At 39.5% G+C, this 22,330-nt stretch overlaps 1 protein-coding gene across 1 annotated transcript; it reads right to left on the reverse strand.

Moving 5' to 3' along the window:
* Positions 1–5,559: 5,559 nt before the first annotated feature.
* RNMT (RNA guanine-7 methyltransferase) lies at positions 5,560–22,329 on the reverse strand. Its single transcript, XM_039548478.1, has 11 exons — positions 22,248–22,329; positions 20,626–20,886; positions 18,288–18,420; positions 16,724–16,846; positions 15,567–15,682; positions 13,798–13,979; positions 13,037–13,201; positions 11,799–11,916; positions 10,032–10,133; positions 8,573–8,606; positions 5,560–7,360 (listed from the first exon to the last, which is right to left on the reverse strand). The coding sequence occupies exons 2-11, from the start codon at positions 20,854–20,856 to the stop codon at positions 7,323–7,325; spliced, it is 1,242 nt and encodes a 413-aa protein (XP_039404412.1). The 5' UTR covers positions 20,857–20,886; positions 22,248–22,329; the 3' UTR covers positions 5,560–7,322.
* Between the last annotated feature and the right edge of the window lies 1 nt (position 22,330).

The following is a 22,330-nucleotide window of genomic DNA, read 5'->3' on the forward strand; positions in this document are numbered from 1 at the left end:
TCATCAGCAGAATAATTTCAAAAAGCAATGGTAATTTTATAATTTGTATTTCCATATATCCCTATTACCCTTCCCCCTGTACTGCTGGAGGAGAGGAGGTAGAGAATTCAGGAGTGAAGTTGAGCCCAGGAAGAAGGAAAGCATTGGGGGGAAGTTATTTAAAGATTCAGTTTTTCTCATTATCTGACACTGATTTCATTGATAATAAATTCAGTTAACTTCCTCAAGTCAAGTCTGGTTTGCCCATGAGTAACTGGTGGCTGATCTCTCCCTGCACTTATCTTGAACCATAAGCCTTTCACTGTATTTTCTCTCCCCTGCCCAGCTGAGGAGGGGGGTGATAGCAAGGCTTTGGTGGGCACCTGGCATCCAGTCAGGATCAACTCACCACAAACATACAATAAAATCTTGCTGCTTTGCTTGAAATCCTTTAGCCTGGAGAAGAGAATGCTCCAGGGAGACATTATGAGGTCTTTCAGTACTTAAAGAGGGCTTACAAAATAGGTGGAATGAGTTTTTCGTCGGGGCCTATAGTGAAAGGACAAGGTGTAACAGTTTTAAACTAAAAGAGGGTAGATTTGAATTAGGTGTAAGGAAGAAATTTTTTACTGTGGGGGTGGTAAGGCACTGGAAAAGGTTGTCCAGAGAAGTTGTGGATGTCACATGTCTGGGAGTATTCAAGACCTGGCTGGATGGGGCTTTGAGCAACCTGGTCAAGTGGAAGGTGTCCCTGCCCACAGCAGGGAGGTTGGACTAGGTGATCTTTATTGGTCCCTTCTAACATGAACCAATCTATGTATCTATGAAATAGCCAAAAATTCTCACAGAATTAAAATAAAACATCAATTCATCTTTATTGAGGCACAAAGTCATAGTACTAGTGAAGGCAATGTCCATCCAGGAAGGGCAACATAGAAAAACATCATCTTCTGATTTAAGGACATCATCTTCTGATTTTTCAGAGAATAAGCCATTCTTCCACCTGTCTGTAAAGCATCAAACATGCAAGTGTTATCACACCATAAGCTAGTGATACAACTCACAAGCAAAAACCCCATATTTAATTTAATAATTCAGATAATTTAGGGCAGCTTAGGACTGTCTTCTCAATTTGTGCTACATTTTGTATAAACTTTACCTCAAACAGGCATTAGAGGTTCCGTGGTTTTGCCTACAAGCCTCCTGCGGACTCAGACTCTCAGTAGCCAGTCCAGACCCCCCAGTTTGTACGAGATCCAACAGTACACCATTTTACTGAAGGTGCAGGGTGCCCTACACACTTGTACAGCAGCCCATTTCTTCCTTGAGGCTGTTGTTAAGAGGATGCAGTGATTTGCTTCTAGCTGAAGAAATACTTAATTAAATCTTTTATAAATTATACAACAATTTCCAACCCTGTAATTATTGTTATTTGTTCAGCTCACAGCTCTTTTATAAAGAAGCAGGCTTCAGTTCCAGCTGTCTGTTGCAGAGATGTACACTGCAGGTGTCAAAGTGAACTAAAGAAAGAAAAGGACTACTTGAACCAAAGAATTCAGAATGATTCTGCTGCCAGAAGATTACCGCTCCACAGAGAAGTTTCCTTGGACTATAAAAATTAGAGACTCAAAAGCTGTATTTTATATATAGACAAAGACTTTCTTTGTGCTTATTTTTTCATGTAGTTTTTTGTAGTTTAAAACCTACAAAGACTAGCCATGTGTCTAAAGTCAGAACAATTCCATCGCTGTCCAGTTAGAAGTAACTGCAAACTGAGAAGGAAGCTGTTACTAGTTGGGAGCTAGTAAGTCACCAGCTGAGTAGTCTTATTCCAAGACTGTGAAAGAGCCATAAAAGTGAAGAGCAAAGTGAGAAAGGACTCCAGTAATGTCAACCTTGTTACTCTAAATCCCATGGTGATGTTCATGCCACTGCTAAGAGCAGTAAGTTTCTAGTTTAATCACAGTTAGTGATTAAAGCAGACTGTCAGAAACACAGCTTCAGTGAATTCATACAGGAGAGACCAACCCTTATGAAGCTGCCCATAGAAACAATATGGCCTATGAACTAAAATAGTATCCTTTCCTCAGGCTTAAACTAATAACAGCACAGATCAGTCAGGCCTTAAATGTTCAAACACCTTATCCTGCAAATGGACCTCATTTGCTGAGAGACACATTAACCCAAATAAAAAGACAGCAATGCTGAGAAGCAACTTTAATGAAACGAAGAAAGGATGACAGCTTCCATTAAAATGGCATTGGAAAACCTTCAATATAGCAAAACCTAATTGATCAAGCTAACTTTGTTCTGCCTTACATCTGTTCTCTAAGTAACAGAAACATTGAAGGCAGTACATAAATTTACGATGGGGTATGCTGTAAGGGAGGTTAGGGAAAGCCATTTCACCAGGACTAGGACATCCATGTAAAATGAAGCTGCAAAAAACTGAATTGTACTAACAGTTGTTAGTTCAGTACACGGCATTCATAATGTCATCAGCACAAGGATTTCAGACTCTTTTCTTTAAATCTCAAGTGAGGTTTCTTGTTTGAAAACCACTGAAACACTTGTCTTCATGTCTTTTGGCACCTAAACAACCTGATTTTTGCACTTGAAACTCCTGAAAAATCAGGACATTTGTTTGCATTGACAAGTAACAATATAGATGTCCATTTCCTCACTTCCATATAGACAGAGGTTCTAATTTGTGGTGTACAAGGAACACTAGGGACTGAGATTACAAGATTACTATTAATCCTGCTTGATATTAGATCCTGCTGCCTCCAGAAGCATTATTACTTTGGCAATAAGTGGATTGCAAAAGTGGATTTATTATTAGCCCCCTGATTACCCTACAGATGTTTTAAACTTGTTGCTCACCAGCTTAATGTTCCCAAAATTAACAGTTTTCAAAGTCTTTAAAAACACAGTTTAGCAATTAGAACACAGCATATAATTACTCTTTTTCATAAAAATAGATATTATACAAGTGAGCGCTTTATTAAATAGACTGTGACTCAAAAGGAAAACACTCATAGTCAAAGGACTGAGATGTTCATTATGTAAATTAAACTATTCAAGTGTTGTAACAAGAGAACGTGTGAGATTTGCAGCACACGTGAAGGATGGGATGCCATCCAGAGGAATCTGGACAAGCTTGAGAAGTGGGCCCATGAGAATCTCATGAAGTTCAAGACCCAGTGCAAGGTCCTGCATCTGGGTCAGGTTAAGCCCCAGTATCAATACAGACTCGGAGATGAACAAATTGAGAGCAGCCCTGCCAAGAAGGACTTAGGGATTATGCTGGATGAGGGGCTCGGCATGAGCCAGCAATGTGCACTTGGAGCCCAGAAAGCCAGTTGTGTCCTGGGATGCATCCAACTGGTGTGGCCAGCAAGGCAAGGGAGGGGATTCTGTCCCTCTGCTCTGCTCTGGTGAGACCCCCCACCTGGAGTGCTGCATCCAGCTCTGGAGTCCCCAGCACAGGAAGGACATTGACCTGTTGGAGTGAGTCCAGAGGAGGGCCACCAAGTTGACCACAGGGATGGAGCACCTCTCCTATGAGGAAAGGCTGACAGAATTGGGATTGTTCAGCCTGGAAAAGAGGCTTTGGTGTGACCTCAGAACAGCCTTCCAGTACCCAAAAGAAGCCTACAAGAAGGATGGAGAGGGACATTTTACAAGGGCATGTAGTGACAGAACAAGGGGAAATGCCTTCAAACTGAGAGCAGATTTGAGTTAGGTATTAGGAAGATATTCTTTATTTTGAGGGTCATGGGACGCTGGAACAGGCTGCCCAAAGCATTTGTGGATGCCTCATCCCGGAAGTGTTCAAGGCCGGGTTGGATGGAGGTCTGAACAACCTGTTCTAGTGAAAGGTGTCCCTGCTCAGAGCAGGGGGGTTAGAACTAGATGATTTTTGAGGTCCCTTCCAACCCAAACCATTCTCTAAGTCTCGCTTCTTAAGTCAATCAAATACCTTTCACCAGGCAACACACTTCCTTAGGCATTTGCTTGAAACTTAAGCATGAAACACAGCACATGCTTAAGTGTTTTGCAGCAATTTCTACCACTCTGGTGTGTAAGTCACAAAAGCAAACTTCTACAATATAGCACCGATATAACAGTAACATACAGAAACGTGACACATTTCCTCCACAAATACAATATCTCATTTCATTGGTTTTGCTGTAAGGTTGCAGAACACCTAAACAAGGAACAATTACCTCTTCTTTAATACAGAATTTTCATACACGCACTTTCATGGCAAACTGAGGTGTTTCCTGCAGCAAGGAATCTACTCAACCTAAGCACAAAACAGTTTTCCAGCTCTGCTGGCCCCCCCCAGCAACTACATGCTGAACCACTCGGTTCCACCACAGTTCTCAACTGTTTGCCATCATGGAAGAAACTAGAGGAAAAGGTTACATGTTTTCTAGCTCCTATTCCCAACTCATACATCTCACCACCTAACTGAGGGAGGACAAAATGACCTACAAAGTTCACTTGCCATTTCTAATTTCCTTTATTGTGTAAAGTGAATTTGAAAATGGAACCATTTAACTGGTGCAGCACCAGGTATCACTCCTCCATCCTTTCTTAATTCAGGGGATTACCAAATCTCTTTCCATTGCAAAAAAATCATCCAGCTCAGCTGACCTTCGCACTCCCCCATCTTCAAATTCTCATCGGCAGTCCTGAGAACCTAAATGCTCTGTTCACCTTTAATTGCTTCTCTAAAGTCATCCAGTTCTACTGGGAAGACATGTATTTATCAGGAAATATTGCAGGGCTATGATCTGGGTGGGATCATGGAGAAATGGTGAGATGACCTGCATGACTGGAGCGCTGCAATGAAGAGATTGGATTCATCATGAGGAAGTTGTGCTTAACCAACAGTACAAACTTCTGTGAGAAAATAAATGTCTGGCTTGATAGATGATGGAAAAGCAGTAGATAGTCTATTTTGATGTCAGAAAGGGTTTTTAACACCATCTTGGATGCACAGGGAGGGGGCATTGCAAACTGGCTGAGCAGCCAATCCCAGAGTGGTGATCAGTGAAATGAAGTCTAGTTGCACGTCACCAACAGCGTATGCCACGAGTTGATACTGGGTCCAATTGCATTCAAAATCCTGAAAGATCTCTCATACAAAGAAAGGCTGGGAGATCTGGAGCCTGGAGAAGGCTCAGGGCAGTGATATTACCAATGTGTACAAATACCCAAAGGGAGCTTGTAAAGACGGGGCCAGGGTCTTTTCTGTGTGCCCAGTGACAGGGCAAGAGGCAATGGGCACACACTGAAACACAGGAAGCTCCCTCTGAACATAAGGAAGCATTTACTGTGAGAGTGACCAAGCACTGGCACAGGTTGCCCAATGAGGTTGTGGAATCCCCACTGTTGGAGCAGCTCAAAAGCTGCCTGAACAAGGTCCTGGGAACCAGCTCTGGGTGAACATGCTTGAGCAGGGGTGGGGGTTGGACCAAATGAGCTCCAGAGGTCCCTTCCAAACTCAACCATTATGTGATTATGTGACTGATATGTTAAGATCCACTTAAAAGAGGAAAGACACTCCACTGTATTCCCTCTTTTTATTATTATTTCTTCCAAAAATAGCATAACAATGTATTTTCAAATGAAATTTGATACAAGAAATCTAACAAAACTAGCCTTGACACACACAAATTTCAAAGAAACATTTCAGCACTTCTAAAGTGTCATCATTTTTAGCTAGTTCATGAGTACTAATTCTAGCAGACGAGAAGATCTTGTTTTAATTTCAGCAGCAGAACTGACAGATTCTACTGCTTCAGTGAAGTTTACAGGTGTTCTTCTAGTCAATAAAAAAAACAGGAGTCATGGAGAAAAGAGTATGACCTAATTATAGGGGGAAAGCAATACAACTACAAACTCATAAAATTTGAACATTTAAGTCTTAACAGAAATGTCCTCTTCTAGGTTTACTATACCTTTTCAAAATATTCATGTACCATCATCATTTCATCTCTATGTAAAATCAATTAGCCAACAGCAGCCATCAGCTATTGTTAGCCCAAGAATGGAGAGAAAAAACATGAAATATTTAGGCCTTCTCAGTAATGGGTGGCTACAAGCATGTGGAAAGTTGAGCAAACACCATCCCAGAAATCCCTAAGCCAGCTCTAAGAGACTAACAAGCAGTTATGATGGTAGTTAGGCACAGTTCTGCATACTGCTATCATTTGATTACATTCCCAAACAATATTTGACTCTAATTTGGGGATTGTTACCCACAGGTACCAGAGTGTGTACGCACATACACAGCCCTCTCTTCCAGAGGGAACTGCTGGTATCCTCAAATGTTACCCAGGCTCCCCTTTTGGTTTATGATCCATGACATGACCATGTTTTTAATGCCTTAAGACTGCAGTGAGGTCCCCATCACCACCAACAGCTCATCCTATTGCTGAGCCCATTTGGAATTTTATGAAACAAGAAAGAAAGGCATCCTCAGATCTGTCTAATAAGTTTCAAGAAACACTAAAACTATTGAAAAGTCAGGAGAGTCTTTAATACAATAAAAAATATTCAGTAATCTAAATTAAGCAGCTGCTAACGATTACTGCATAGCCTTATTTGGAAAAGAAAGTAGAGACTCAAAACATTAGAAATGGAGTACTTTCAGAGCAGTTTTGTACAGAACAAACTCATTTAATCTTGAAAGTACCATGAAGTGACACTACGTATCAGCAAGCAGGAAAAACAAGAACATTGTGGGATTTTACCATGTAAACTACACCATGAATACCACTAAGGTAGATTTACACTGCAGGCTTGAGCACAGCACAGAGGTTCTCAAACTGACTCAGGTATTCTTTGCTCTGCATGCAATGTAGACATACCCTCTATGTCTGAATAGATCTCGTTATGAATTAACTGAGCTCTGCAGAACAGTATTTAGGCCCTCATTCTGCATTAGCGAAGTCAACAGTCATTCTTCCATCAACTTCAGGAAGTGCAGGGTCAGGCTCATAATCACAAGCATACTTCTACTAACAAAACATTTGTTTCTAGCAAAGTTGTGTCAGTTCAAACACAGGTTTTGAGAGCATGCAGATTGCTTACAAATGCTTAAAAAGACTGGTTCAGAATCTTTCTTATATATACACACACAAGTCCATCTGTCACAGACAGGCAATGTAATTCTGAATCATGAGCTTGCTCTAGTTTTTGGTAGTGTCCTGCACACGTCTGATAATTAAAAAATAAAAAATAAAAAAATAGTTGCCACAATGGATTTCTGATCATTCCAACTTGCACATGGATATGATCTCTTCTTGCTGCATCCAGTACGTGAAGTTTTACGGTTGCTTCTCAAATGCAAATACCAAGTAAATACCTAAAAAAGAAAATGGGAGTATTTAAAGCTTCAGCTTTCTTGGTGACTCAATTAAATTTTCAAAATGTAACCAGTTTGATATTATGCCCAAACAACCTGTTAGCAGATTATTGAAATTACAAAAGATCTTGTGATTTTCCAGTGAGAAACTCTAGCATTCTACTCCAGCATAGTTTTACATGTTTTCAGAAATGTGAATGAAATTCATAAATTACTGTGCCATTCTACACATAATGAAGCATTCACTAGTGCATAAAAAGCCACATGCAAGTTAAGTTTAAAGACTCCTTCACACATGCAGTAATGGACAATCAGGGTTGAAATGATTAACTTCATTTTTAATTGAAAAGTGAATGAACTCATGATACATATTACCAATTTTGCTCTTTTAAATTTTGATGGACAAAGAAGAAATTACAGCATTTTTTCAGTCCAGAACAGTTCTATTAATGGATACTCATACAGTCCACACAGCACCCTTGGAAAACTCTTAGCTGATACCATCAATACCAGATGTTCCTGTGCTCCATACCAGACAGATATGTTAAACCAGTTACTTGAAATCATGGGTCTAATTAAACATTTATGGATTTCCACTTGAATTCAATGTTTATTTTAATGAATGAGGTGCATAGCTACTTGCAAATTTTTCAAGACAAGCTTATCAGACATTCCTCAGCAACAATGCAAAGTTCCATGTAAGGAACAAGCTGTGATTAGCCTCTTATCAGAAGCTCAATTCTGCAAATGTTTCTGGAAAAATAGACTACTTTGGAAACACAGTAACCACTGAATTTTTAAAGGTATAAAGCTTTTTTTAGGTATAAAAAGGTATAAAATGGTATAAAAAGCCCCTCTCAGATAATTGAGATAGTACTTCTAGATTGCTGGAATTGATGTCTACATTATAATTCATACATTCAAAAATTAGATCATAATTTAAGAAAGCAGAGTGAAGATGTTTCTCACCTGTGAAGTAAACAGCATTTTTTTGTTTTTAAACTACTAACACAACCAGGATAATGGCCTGCAAAAATGCAAATCCTGCTTGGCTGCACTTAGGCTAATCTACACACAGACATTTGAATTACACAAAAAAACCCAACATCTTATTATATTCAAAATTTGGATTTGCTTCCATGACTAACAGGCTATTTTATACACTTTCCAAAGCAGTCATTCAGGCAATATGTTTTCAAAACCATTACTTACTTGTTGCTTCCCATTCAGATTTACTCAAGGTTCCCTAGAAGGGGACAAAAAAACCCACAGTTTCAACAAAAATAAGGAAACAGTAAAACACTGATTTAACTCCATCTTTCACTGACCAACATCTAACCACCCACACCAACTGGCTATTTAGGGGCAAGAATGCATTACTTTAAACCACAGATACTTATAACTTCACTATGATGGTAGGGAATTGGAAGACCCAGATGATGGAACACACCTAAATTAAACAGGTACAGAAGAATGGGCCAACAGTCTCTAGGTGTGGATGCCTCTGCAATGCAGAGCATGCCTGGGTCCATCAGCACAGCTCAGTGTGACCTGACCTGGCTCCAGCCACTGCTCAGATCCAGATGCCCAACACTTGTGCAGAAGTCACGAAAAGGCGCCATAGTAAAGAAAAGGCCCTACACCATTGTGCTGCCACATTCCTCAGAACACTGCCTGCCTCCACCCAGCAACACCCCACAGCCCACAGAAACTCTATTTGCAAGAGACTAATTCTCAGCCTCACTCACATATTCTGGAAAAACAGCCTGCTTTCCAGCCTAGGAAACTCCCAGCTCAGGTGATCAGATGAAACCAGGGCAAGGAAAAAGCTGTTGCCATCTACCCCACCAATTAAGAAACATAAGGCAACAACAACAAGCTGATTTTCTGCTCTGCCCACTCCATCCCCTTCCAAGGAGTCCTCACTGGGGCCATGATTTAGTCCATATGCTACCCACTGACCAAACCTGACCAAATGGTTCACCTTTTAAAACAGCACTTGGCAACAGAGGTCTGACTTGGCCATTCTCATCTTCTTATGTCTATTTCTTAAAACAAGCATCTTTCTTTTAAAATTTTTAGATTTCAAATGTGGAGAGCAGGTTTCTTTTCCCTCTTGATTTATATATACAGTAAGAGGACTACACCTTCAAGAATTCAGAATGTGAACAGTAGATGAATCAGTGATTAAAAGAAAAACCGAAACAACAAAACCTAGTGGAAAAACTTCAAGCTGACCACCCTCATGCTGTACTGATGAAAATGAAAAGAATGATTTTGAATATATACTGTGTTATGAAGAAAGCTTTGAACTCTTCCATCAGAGGATTGGAAGTAACACTTTAAATCAGCAGTGTGAAGATTCAGAAACGTAAGATTCCTCAAATTAAGAATAGGTAGAAAGAACAGCTGTCAAGTAAGATGGAAAAAATATCCTTTCCCTTCTGCATTATTACACATTTCTTAACAGCTACCAAATTAAGTGAATTCAGTTCTTTGAGTATGGGATATAGATTAGATGAACCCCTCAGCCCTGCAGCTCTACAATTTTTCACATGCAAAGAGAGACTCATACCAACTTCAGCTGAAATGAAGAAGGCACAACAGTTGGAAATATCAGGACCTCAATTTTAAGACACCATTTGCTCTAGTGAAGTATGAAGGAACTTACCAGTGGTAACTTTGCCTTGCCATCTTTGATAAACTCTTTTGCGTGCTCATAATCATCGGGTTTATCAGAAACAAGCCTGGAATCACCAAGTGTAGAATATGGCTGGAGAACATAGAAAAAAAATCATTGAGTAGTGAGACACATGAATCACATCAAGTAAAGGGTTGGCCACAACACAGTCCAGGACAGAAGTCAGTAATTCTTAAGAGGATTTTAAATTTAGGTCTCTCCTTTACAGCACCCTCAGGAACAGGTTTGATGTTCCCTACATACCAGAAAATCTGACACCCCAGATTTATAAATTTTTATCCTTATGTCTCTAAAGCAGGGGAAACAGAATAACTATAAGCACTCTCCTTCATGTACAGCTCATTATGAGCATTACACAGATATACCTTCTTTTAGAACAGCAACCAAACAAACCAGTATCTCTTCGGCAGAAGTACTAAAAAGTGGGCAACTACAGTTTCAAGACGAACAATTACAATGCTTCAATAGCACACGAGCTGTAACACAAGTATGCAGTAGATTCTTCAAAACTAAGACATACTAATTAACAATCCCAGTTACTAATGATCTGTATGTAACAATTCAGTCCTCAGTTGTTAAGTGGCCACTGCCTTAGGACAACCCTCACTTTCCTAAGAAGGAAGATGGTAAGTCAAAGGCTGTGTCTCTGTGCTACTGCCGGTGTGAGCCCATACACAGCACCATCACTTTTGGAGTTAACAAGGGCAGTCAAATTGCAGCCCACGTGACTCAGCTGAGTAAGTCACAGATACTTGACTTGGTTAAGTGCTGAAGAATTCTACTGTTTGAGGGAGGAGGGAGGCACAGAGAACTTCGAGTAAAACCAAAGCCTCAGAGGTGGCATGGAAAAGCTTCTCTGAAGCTGCTAAAGTTATCCAGGGTAAGAGCCTGAGGATAAAAAAAAATGTAAAAACATTGGGCAAAACCATAAGCTCAGTTACAGTTAAGTGCCATTTTCTTCTACAAACACAGCCTGTCCTTTTATTCCTACAAAGATTCCTTTATGTCTTTTCGCTCAATATTCCTTGTGCAAAGATCCAGCTTTCAGTCTCTCTGCTGAGGAAGAAATAGATTACAGTCACCACTATCTGACACTTGGCATGATTCTTGGGCTCCTGTTTCCTACTTCACAAGAATGAAAACTTGCTTCAAAATTGAAATATTATCTTCAAAACTTGAATCATCTATTGGGTGGGACCTGTGCTGAACGAAGGGAAGAGTGTGAGGAGGAAGGAGAGGCAAAGTGTTACAGACTGCCCACAATCCCCATTCCCCTGCAGAGGAAGGGAGAGGAGGTCAGGAGTGAACGAGCGAAGCTGAGCCTGGGAACAAGCAGTGGATGGGACAAAGATGTTTTTAGGTTTGCATGCATTTCTCATCTTTCTGCTACTTTTTTTTCAATAAATTAAATTAACCTTCTCCAGGTTCGGTCTGTTTTGTCTGTGACAGTAATTGCTAAGCAATCTCCTTGAATTTATCTTGACCCACAAGTTTTTTTTCCTATTTTCTCCCCCCATCTTGTTGGGAAGAGGGAACAAGAGAGCAGGTCAGTGGGTGTCTGGCAGCCAGTCACGGTCAACAAACCAGAGTCACACTTTCAGCCCCAGGAACTAAATATTTTCTATTGGTAGCCCTTAATTAATTGCAAAATGTTCACAAAGGGAATTTCAATTATTGCACAAAAATTAACAAGATGTAAAATGCTATTAAACTTAAACAAGGCAACTCCAAATTTACCTCCAAGGCCTGCATTCTCCTTAACAGCATTTTATGCTCCTCGTTCTTGATTTTTTCTTCATAGAATTCCCGAAATGTCATTTTGTAGACTAATTTCATACCATGCTTCTTTGCCATTCTGTCAAAATAATAAGCTTAATTATGGAAGTCGCAAAATTGTTGTAGCTTTATTTTCAAAGGAACAACTTTAAGCCACAGTGACATCTTATGGTCTTCACTAGGATTACACTTTTTTTTTTTCTTAGTAAAGATATTTAGATGAAAAAAGCTGCAGTACCACCACAAACTGCACTTTTTAAAAAAATTAAGACAACAAAAATCTACACAGAAGTCATTTACAAACATTTTAATAGAAAAAGTCTCTTCTCCCAAAACACAGAAGTTCCATGTGAACTTCCAGACAGACTACACTTTTCCCTGCAGTATCTATCATGTCAGATATTACAAATATATTTAGAGAACTTCTTTCTATTGTATTTAGTGCCTTACATCTCAGTTATATGTAGACACTGTGGACATGCAACACTGAAGTTACAGCTGTCAGTGACAGATGCTGTTATTTTTCACAGACAACTACAAATGAAGTTCTTGAACAGGCTCAACAGGAAAGCTTAACACTCTTTAATCATACTGAGCTTGAATAGCAGGAAAATACCCAGTATGGAAACATTTGTCTGTACCTCAGGATACAGCTGGGAAAAGCAAATCTGAGGTCACACAGAGAGAACAGCAAAATGTATGCTTACAGGTGAAGACCATTTAGAGGAAAAAAAAAATTAGACATAGCAAAAATCCTATGAACATCTAAAGAAAGGTGGAGAAGAAAGAGGTACTATGCTGAAGAAGATATGCAACAAAGCTTGCTGAAAGACTAGAAAAGGGGTAGAAAGAAACCCCTCAAAAAGTTACAATTAGAGAAGAAAAAGCTGACAGTTCTAAAGGTTTGCTGACAGATCCAACATATCAGATACAGATGTTCTCTTGTGAGACACAGTTTAAGTTCTCACAGCTTCTGATCAGAGCACCTTCAACAGAGTCCAATGGACAGATTATAGCTGTGGATGGAAATGCAAGAAACCTCTGTATTTGAAGCAACAACAAAAATTCAGAACTGAAAAATACAGTAAGAAAGACAAAACGTAATTTTCTGCAAGCATTATGCAATGACACATAAACCAAACAAACGTTTATTATATTCCACAGCTTTCATTGTATCGTGAATTTAGAAGTTAACTTACTCTTCCAGTAATGGAAAGTAAACCAAAAACTCAGGGACGTCAACCACTTCTTCCAAGTGGAAATCATACTTGCAGCCAAATAAGGGATAGTCTCCCTTCTTTTCAAATTTTACGTTGTACACATCATTCCCAAATGAATTTGTTTCTGAAGCTTCGAGTCTCTTTCTATAAAATGAGATATAAACAAACATTTATTGACCAGTATTTAACAGGCAGAGAAAACTACACATAAGAGGCCTGAAAGTGTTTCTCCCAGTAATACTCAGTGATTTCTCTGGTTTCCAACTTCCCTTATCTAATACAGCAATGAAACAATGAAATGAAGCAGCATACTGGATTTTAACAGTTTATCACTCCTATACAACATACCAAGGACTAAATGGACCTAGAAGATGAACTTTTAGTCCAGACACATGGACAACCTACATTGACAAAACAGGCTTCTTGAGGCAACAGCCACAAAACCCTGACAGTTTTTCCCCAGGCTGTGGCCATTTTGCCACTATTTAAGTCATGACAGAGGGCTGAAGTGTATGAAGATCTATATACCAGAAGAGCCATGAGGACAAGAGACAAGGGTTAGTATTGATTTACCTGTTTGAGTCAAGTTCATGAGTGAGATTTTTTTTGACTAGAATCCAAAACTGTTGCAAAAAATTTGCTTTTGTTTGCACAAACATATTGGAGCACTGCAAGAACATCTACCACTTAACAATGCTCCACAGACTTTTGGAAGACTAATAGGACATAAAAGTACTTACACAAGTTCAAAGCTATTTGGAGTTGTGCCAATGAAATAACCTCCAGGAGAGAGGTTCCCACAAGCATTTTTAAGCATCATGTCAGCCTGCTCATATGTCTCAAATGAATAGTGGTAAACAAATTGACAACTGCAAATGTCAAAGCGCATATCTGGATCGCTGTACTTGGAAGACAAGAGATCCTGCAACAGATAAAAAGAAACAAAAACTACAGAAACAAGCACGATTCACTTAAATCTTCTAACAAATGCACTACTTCCATAATTCTTTGTATTCTCTGAAGCTTCTCCTTTCAGCCCCCGCTCCTTTGCAAGTTCAACAAAGACAAGATGAAAAAGGTAAGAGTATGAAAAAACTGTCTCCTACACAGAAAACCATACACAACATTTAGAAACAACAAGAATACACACACATTTCAAAGTTCTAATGTCCTCAAATTCTTTTCAGTAACACTGCTACACCTGAAAGACTGAAACCCAAGGTTAGTTAACTTAATAGTTTCCAGAAGTAATTTATTGCTGAGGTTTTATAACTGGCCACAGCTTAGCCAGAAAAAAATACTGTAGAAAAATGAATTTCGGTTTACTAAATCTCTGTAACGAAAACTTACCCATTAAACATGCACTTGAGAGAAGGGGTTGTTTTAAATATGGTAGTTTTCCCTGCCCAACGAGTTTGTATTTGTCTGTATTCTCACCTGTGTTCATCTCCAATGTACTCCTCCCCATCCCAGACCAACTAACTAAAATCTGAAGAACTTGGAGCCCTTGAAATTTGTCAGGTTAAAGCTTGCTTTGACCCTGTACTCAGCAGACATAGAGAAAGACATAGAAAAATGAGAAACAGAGGTGGGCAGAATTAGACAAGCTGTGAGAATCAGATTTTGCTGGATATACAACATTCATGATACAGATCCAAAGTCAGGGAAATTAACTTTTGTGTGCAAGGATAGACAGAACAAAGCATGCAACAGAAAATATGGATGCATCTAAGACTGAGCTGTAATAGCAACAAGAAAATCATCCCTTTCTTTCCTGGCCAAGTCTCTCTTCTCTCTATCCCCCGACTGTAAGCTTGAGTTGAGAGAGAGGCTGTGAACCTGCAACAGACTATTTCTCCGAAGCAGGAAAGGCAACCAAGAATTCAAGCAAACAACCTTTTATGCAAGGCTGAGAACAGGTTCAGCTTATCCACAGATATGAGGATATGAGGTTCTGTCTCTCAGCCTCCATCAGCAGGGAACTCTCAGCCTGCCCTTCTAGGAAGCAAAAGCAGTTCTGGTTACAAGACTGTCTCCTAAGCCTCAGCCATGCATTCACCACTGCCTCCAGAGAGTTTAAGAAACCGGCTCTACCACACAAGTTTTAAAGGTACAAATTACAGTAACCAAAATGCCACTAGAAAGAAAAAATTTTAAATAAAGTGTACAAGTCAAACCAGAAAACATTCCTTATTTATTCCAGCATTCACCGAGACAGTTTTCCACACCTCATGCTGTCTCACAGAACTCCAAAGTTAAACAATCATTCCGCTCCCCTTGTCAAGTAAAAGCCAGTGAAAGCACCAGATTTATTATCTGGAAAAGACATTCAGGCTTCAGGAATGCTACACTATACAACAGCAGCAAAATGCACCTTCTGCTAATCCCTATGGCTGATTCTCCTGGTAGTACAATAATCCAACCTTAGAAATACATATACCCCAAATGTTACAGCACTACCATAAAGGATGTTAAATCTCCAAAATATTGCAAAGCATAGCAACTGTACCTTGCTACTATCTGCTTGTATGAATTCTGCATCAAAAATACGTTCATTATACCGACATCGGGATTTCATTTCTTCATAGCGGTGCTTGCACTGCTGCACAGAAATGTCAGCAATGTCTAGATATGGAAACACAATAAAAATAATAAATAAAATTTTTAGAAGTGTGAAAACTGTTCCCCAGACAAGAAAACTGAAACGAATACTGGAACACAGAAGGTACAACATGGCAGGATAAAAAACTGATCTTCCGTTCCGTTAAAACAACGCAGCTCCCTGGGATTCTTCATATTCTTAAAAATATAAAAGATGTTGAAATGCAATTATTTCTGATATGTCACATCATGGGAATTTTTTTTAGATTCTAAGACTGTTTCTTTCTCAGTCATCAAGTTTCTGACAATATGAAATAAATTTACCTGAGAGCTTTGTAAGTAAATGAATTAAGTGTATTTGAATACTACCCACTGAATAATGCAAGAAAGAACTGTAAAATGTGAAGTACCCAAAATAATTCCCTCTGAAAGAATTTTAGTATTTAATTAAATTTAGAGTTAAGTAATACTTCCTCTGATTATCCTTGGGATACTTTTTGAGAAAAGGGAACATATATCTTCCTCCCAACATCTACGCCAATTATTCAAATGAGATTTTTTTCACCAGACTTCAGCTCTTCCCCCTTTCTGAGTATAAAAATCTTTAGTTGATTGTAACACCCAAGACCATTTTTTGTCACAACATTGGGGTGTTTATTTGGTTTTTTAAATGCAACTCTTCTGTATGTGCTTCAGAACAATTAAAAATACTACAAGCGACTAGATGTGGGAGAAAAGACTTAAAATACAAAACGTCAGTCTTTTCCCCAGGGCCACATTTTGCCTAAGGCAACCTGTGGCAATGGTGGTTTTCTTTAGTGATATCAGTTTTTATTTAGGAGTTGAACTGAAAGCTAAATACACAGAAAACCAGTGATTCTTATATTTCTGCTGGCAGTCAAGTTGTATCTTCAGTTAAAAGACAAAATACAATTTTTTGCACAAAAGGTGTTCATTACATTCTTTGACTTAGTGGAAAAAAAGAAATAATAAAATACTGGAGATGTGCTTGGTTTCCCATAAAAACTGATGTACTTTCCCTAGAAAGTTATCATGTCTTCTTACCAGTACAGACGAGTTTTTTAATTCTGCCTTTTTTCCATTTCAGTAAGTCTCCACCTTTTCCACATCCTAGATCCAAAACAGTTATATCACTCTTCTTCTGTCGTACCCGGTCTATAAATTCACCTAGAAAAATAAAAACAGGGAGCATATATACACATCTCTGCATTTCACTTGCATTGCACATAAAAGCCTAAAGAACCAAAAAGGTTTGGAATTTTAAAACACCTCAGACCTTACTTTGCCTATAAGTTTTCTTAATATTACAAACTTAAATCTCTTTTTTTTTTTTTCCCAGAAGGATAAAAGGAATCACAAACTTTTAAAACTGCATGTAACTTGACTGAAGCTCTGAACTGTTTCCCTGGCTAAGGCAAAACTGCACATGGCGAAACAACCGCCCTGTACATGAGGAGGGAAACAGGGTTCCCTTTCATTAGCATGATAATGAAGGCAGAAGTTATTTGAAAGTATGAGAAAGCCTTTTCCAGAACGTAAAACCCAATTAAATGCATCAGCCACAGCATCTCCTCCCCGTCACCTTACAAAAATGCATAATGTTTTCCACTCACTCTCCCAGGCCTTGCAATAAACAGTAGCTACTCCTTTGCTGTCTTTCTACCCTACATACACCAAGTACATTTTTTCTTCTCTCTCCACCCTGTCTAGATTCCCTCTGCTCTGACTGACGTTGGCATATTATGTAAAACATATCAGCATGCTAGCAACTTTTCTTCACAGTAGGTGACATGAAATATGTTTTGATACAACTGCTATAAAGCCACACTGCTGAAATTCTTTATGACAGAAAGGCTTCAACACAGGCTTCAGGAACAGCTTTATAGAAATCTAAATATTGCTTTTAACTGCTCTGATACAACACAACAAAAAGCGGCATGCTAACACAAATGGTGCCAACATCTCCTGGCACAGATCCCTCTTCATGAACCTGTGGGGCTGTGCTGATGATTCTTTTCTTTGTTGGCAGATATCTGATGGTTTTGTTTCCTCAGTTTGGAATTAATTTGTGGAACAACAGACTTCGCCTTTTAATAAAAACCTGCTGATGCTTAAAGAACTACATCCTTTAGCTTTCCATCTTTTAAACTGCTGACTATGAGTAATATAGAAAAAATTTATGTGTTCAAGCTTCCTGCAGAATTGCTTAACCAGGATCTGAGCACAGACTGCTTTAGGAAAATGCCTAAGAAATTATTTGAGATAGATTGAGCTGTTCTTGTTTGAATCTAAGAACACTTAGATTCTTTATGATTTAAAGCTGTATTTTTCTCTTTAAAAATGTCATGGAGAACAGTTTCCAGTATGAACTTTTTAAGTCAGCTGATCTTTAAAACATAAGCATATGCTTGGCACTCCAACAATACAAAACACTGGTGCAGAGATTTGAATTAAATATAAACATAAGACATTTTATTGCCGTTGAAAAACTTACTATGTATTATGAGATGAAGTGTCACATGCAACATGAAAAAACAGAAAAGTACCTTTTGATACAAAAACTAGTTACATTTTAATCATGTCTGAGCAATCAGTTAAGGAAGCTTACCAATGAGGACACTCTTTGTCCAATTATTAAAGTTTCGGAGGTAGAATATGCGAGACTGGCTACGTTTGTCCAAGCCAACTTCTTGAAGTTCATTATAATGTGCAGCTACTGCTTGCCCATGGCCAATCACACGCTGCAGGAAGGAAATCACACCACAGAAGGAACAGACTCAAACAGGGAATTCTTTTTATTACTTGTTCATTTAATCAAAAGACACATGTGGTCACTTCAAGGATTTAAGAAAGCAAACAAGCAGTACTATGAAGAGCACCATCATTATAAAGAGATTTCCCATATCTATCCTGATACTGATGTCAGTACTTCAATTATTAGATCAACACTCACAAATTTAATCCCCTTTGAAGTTGATTCAAGCAATTTTTGGATGACAGATATTGCCCAGCATCTTTCCTTCAGAGAAATACTTAACGTTCAGTTCTTTAATACTCTCACCACTCTCAAAGAACACATTTCATTTCTCTTAAGCTTAGGACAGAAGAAGAGGATGTTCCTTCTCAAGGAACTTTCAGCCTCTTCAAGGAGCCTGTTTCAGAAATTCAGTGTTTTCATCTGACAGAAGTGTATAAACTGCCAATTTAACCAAAATGCCAACTGGCTGATGTCACATAAAGGCCCAAGTGGACAACCCCACTGCCAGAGCTTTAAACAGACCATGGAAAAGGAATGAGAGAAATCATTTGACAACATATTCCATCTAATGCTTAAGAGTTAGCTGTAGAAACGTCTCTGATTTAGCCTTAACTCAAAATACTCCAAGAGATTTCTCTGCAGCCTTAGCTTTAAGTACTACAAGACATTTCTGTCCCCTGTTACACAGAGAAGCAGTCTAGATCCAGATATTATGCTCCCAACATTTCTTCACCTTGAAAATAATCTTCAACTATGTACATGAAGTGAAAATAAATTGTAAATAAAATCCAAAGTACACAGACAAGCAACATGAATTCTGTGAGGTACAAAAGTACTTGAAATAACAGTACTAACCAGAATTAAGCCATTAAAAGCATTCCCAGCAGTTCACTACAGAAGTCAATATCCCTGCATCTCACTATTCAAATAGCAGTTCCTCAAGGGAAAAAAAGGTTTGGCTGATACATGTGAATATGTGAATTCTTCAGTGTTTCATATAATTTTGGTAACATTCAGAATGAACACAGACTTACTTGTCTGAAATCTCTATAACCTCATCATCTGTTTATCACCACCCTGGACTGACTGATACTAACAAATATTTTGACCACTTCTATTCTTTTTCAGGGTAAGCACAGATGGCTCTCTGAATGGCCACTGAAGGTGACAGAAGCTAGAACAGCTGACTCAGGCAAGTGTGGGGGACATACTCATACAAACCATTAACACATCTCAGCTGCAAAAAGCCATCAGCAACAACATCTAGAGGCTCGCAGCTATGTTCCATCACCTCTCTACACCCTTAAGCTACACGAACCCAGTGTGGTTCTTGTTCATCTAAGCCTTACCCCACCTTATTAAAAAGAGGAAAGGGTTAATAGTGTTTCTACCACAACAAAGGGAACCCTTTATTTTGCCAGTCTGCTAAGCCATATATTAACATCCTGGGACAATTCTGGGCAGAGAAAGAAAACATTAGGTCAAAGATCTTTTCAAATTATACTTAAACATCCGCAGAAGGATAAACTAGACTGGTATTAAAGCATTAGTTTCTACAAGCTCATACATAATAAAGGACAGCACCATGTAAAACATTACCCTTTTCACCCTCCCAGGTGGACATATAAGAGGACATATATTTTCTGCTACTACTGTAGACTTAAAAAAAAAAAAACCACCTGTAAGTCTTTCACTACTTCACTTTGCCAACAAATCATATTGAAATTCTATCACAGAGGATGCAGTCTGTAGAGTTTTGTAAACTATACAATACCTTACCAAGGAAATGAAAGGACAAAATTACCTTATGGAAGAACTTCCCAAGCACAGGTAACTACGCTAACACACAGATAAACAACATACATGAGACCTGAGTTCAAGATATGGGATTTGGACTAATGCCAGTAAACCTTACATTACACTACCAGATTGCTACCACATGGATGATGGAACAACAGTCTTAGAATTGGACTAACTATGTGCTGAGATTATCATTTTAATTACCAGTCCTCCTTCTCCTCTGTGAAGCCCAATATCACTTGTGCACCTGTTATTTCCCTAGGAAATATTTTGATATTTGGTGTTTTGTGCTGGCTCACACATGTCTAGCATAAATATTTTCAATCTTTTCTTGAGCTGAGGCTTCGAAACAAGGATTTGAAAACGGCTCAAAATAAATGATACTCACTACTTTCTTAGAAGGTTCATCTTCAGAATCTAAATTCCTCCTCTGTGCTCTGCCATCCCGATCACCACTATCAACCTCTTTTTCATTTTCAGTGGACTGCTCTGTACCTGAAGCAGAACTATTGCCTTCACACCCAAGACCTGAAGCTGACTCTAAAGCATGAGGTGTTTTCTCCACTTCTTCATCCAAACTCTTCTCTTCCTCTTCTTCTGTCTTGGTTACATCAGCCATTTTGACTGGTCCACTGATTAGAATGGAAATCTATAGAGGGAAAAGAAACAAACAACCAATGATTTTCAGCGCTGAATTTCATTTACTCGTGGTTATGATCATGACTTTCAAACATAACATTGGCATTTCACCCCAGGCAACATACAGACTTCAAATTTGGCCAGTTATTTAATAAAGACAGCACAATAAAATATGTGGAACTTAAAAGTAATCACTAAATAAGATCAAATTAAGACAAATTGTTACTTTTCATTTTAGTTTTTCCTATGTATCTTTATTGATTCAACTTCGACATGTTACTGTTTTTTAAACTGTAATCTCCCTCTTTCCCTCCCCAAAAAAGGTAACCTACAAATCACTCTATGTTTAGAAACACAGACAGGTTCTCTCAAATTAATAAAATTGTTATTTAAACTGATATGCTTTGAAATTGATGTCTTCAAATAAAATATCAAGATGGGTTTTTATGAGCAAGTTTTCTTATCGGTTGTGGATTTTCCAGTTTGCCAAGAATATCCACTATACTTAGAGCTTAACTAATATGTGGAATATTCAGCTGCACCTGCATTTCCACATCTGCACTTCACAAATATCTACACAGGCTGCAGGACAGCAAACTACTGCCACAAAGCTCGTTTGGTCTCCAGCACAACCCAGCTTTCTTTACACCACCAGTGGGAAGCAGGGCATGTACGTTTTAATAAGGCATAGGAGAGGGCAATTTGGCAACTCCTTTTCTGAAACAGTGGCGTAAATCAGCAAAAAAAAAAAACCATACTCAAAAATCATGTTCAAGTCCACCGTGTGCAGGCTCACCTCCCAATGAGGGCCAGATCACATCCACTGAGTGGGCCACTACACAGAGACACCAGAGCAGCTTTCCTCAAAACAAATGGCCTCAAAATACGACTTAGAAAAATAATTCTTCCGCTACGACGCAGCACCTGACTTGGTTTGCGAAGCAGCAGCAGCAGCCTCTTCCTTACCCTCACCCAGCTATTCCAAGCAGATGTTTTGAACGCCTAAATTGTGAAACGGCACGACTTTCACAACTCGCGATGGCAACCAAGTGCCCAGAGGGAGCTGCAGCTCCTTCAGCCGGAGAGCTCAAAGCGCCTGGAGTGATGGGGGAATGAGCCCGCCGGCCTCGGGACGCGCCCGCCCCCTCCCTCCTTCTTTCCCTCCCTCCCTCCCGCCGTGACGCGGCTGGGAGGCCTCAGGGCCTGCTCTCCCGTTAACCGGGCGGCGGCTCCCGTCGCTTCTTTGCGGCCCCCCGGCCCCGTAGCCCAGCGAGGCCGAGAGCCCCGGGCGCCCCCGCCGCCACCGGCCCGTCCGGGGGCAGGGAGGGAGGCAGGGAGGGCGGCCCAGCGCTGATCCGGCCCGGCACTCACCCGGCTCCGCGCTCCGCCATCCCTGTTTGCGGAAGTGACGGACCCCGCAGCGGGCGTCACGTCCTGGGGATGGAGCGGAGGGA

The sequence above is a fragment of the Corvus cornix genome, chromosome 2 (assembly GCF_000738735.6).
Source record: "Corvus cornix cornix isolate S_Up_H32 chromosome 2, ASM73873v5, whole genome shotgun sequence".
Lineage (NCBI taxonomy): Eukaryota > Metazoa > Chordata > Aves > Passeriformes > Corvidae > Corvus > Corvus cornix.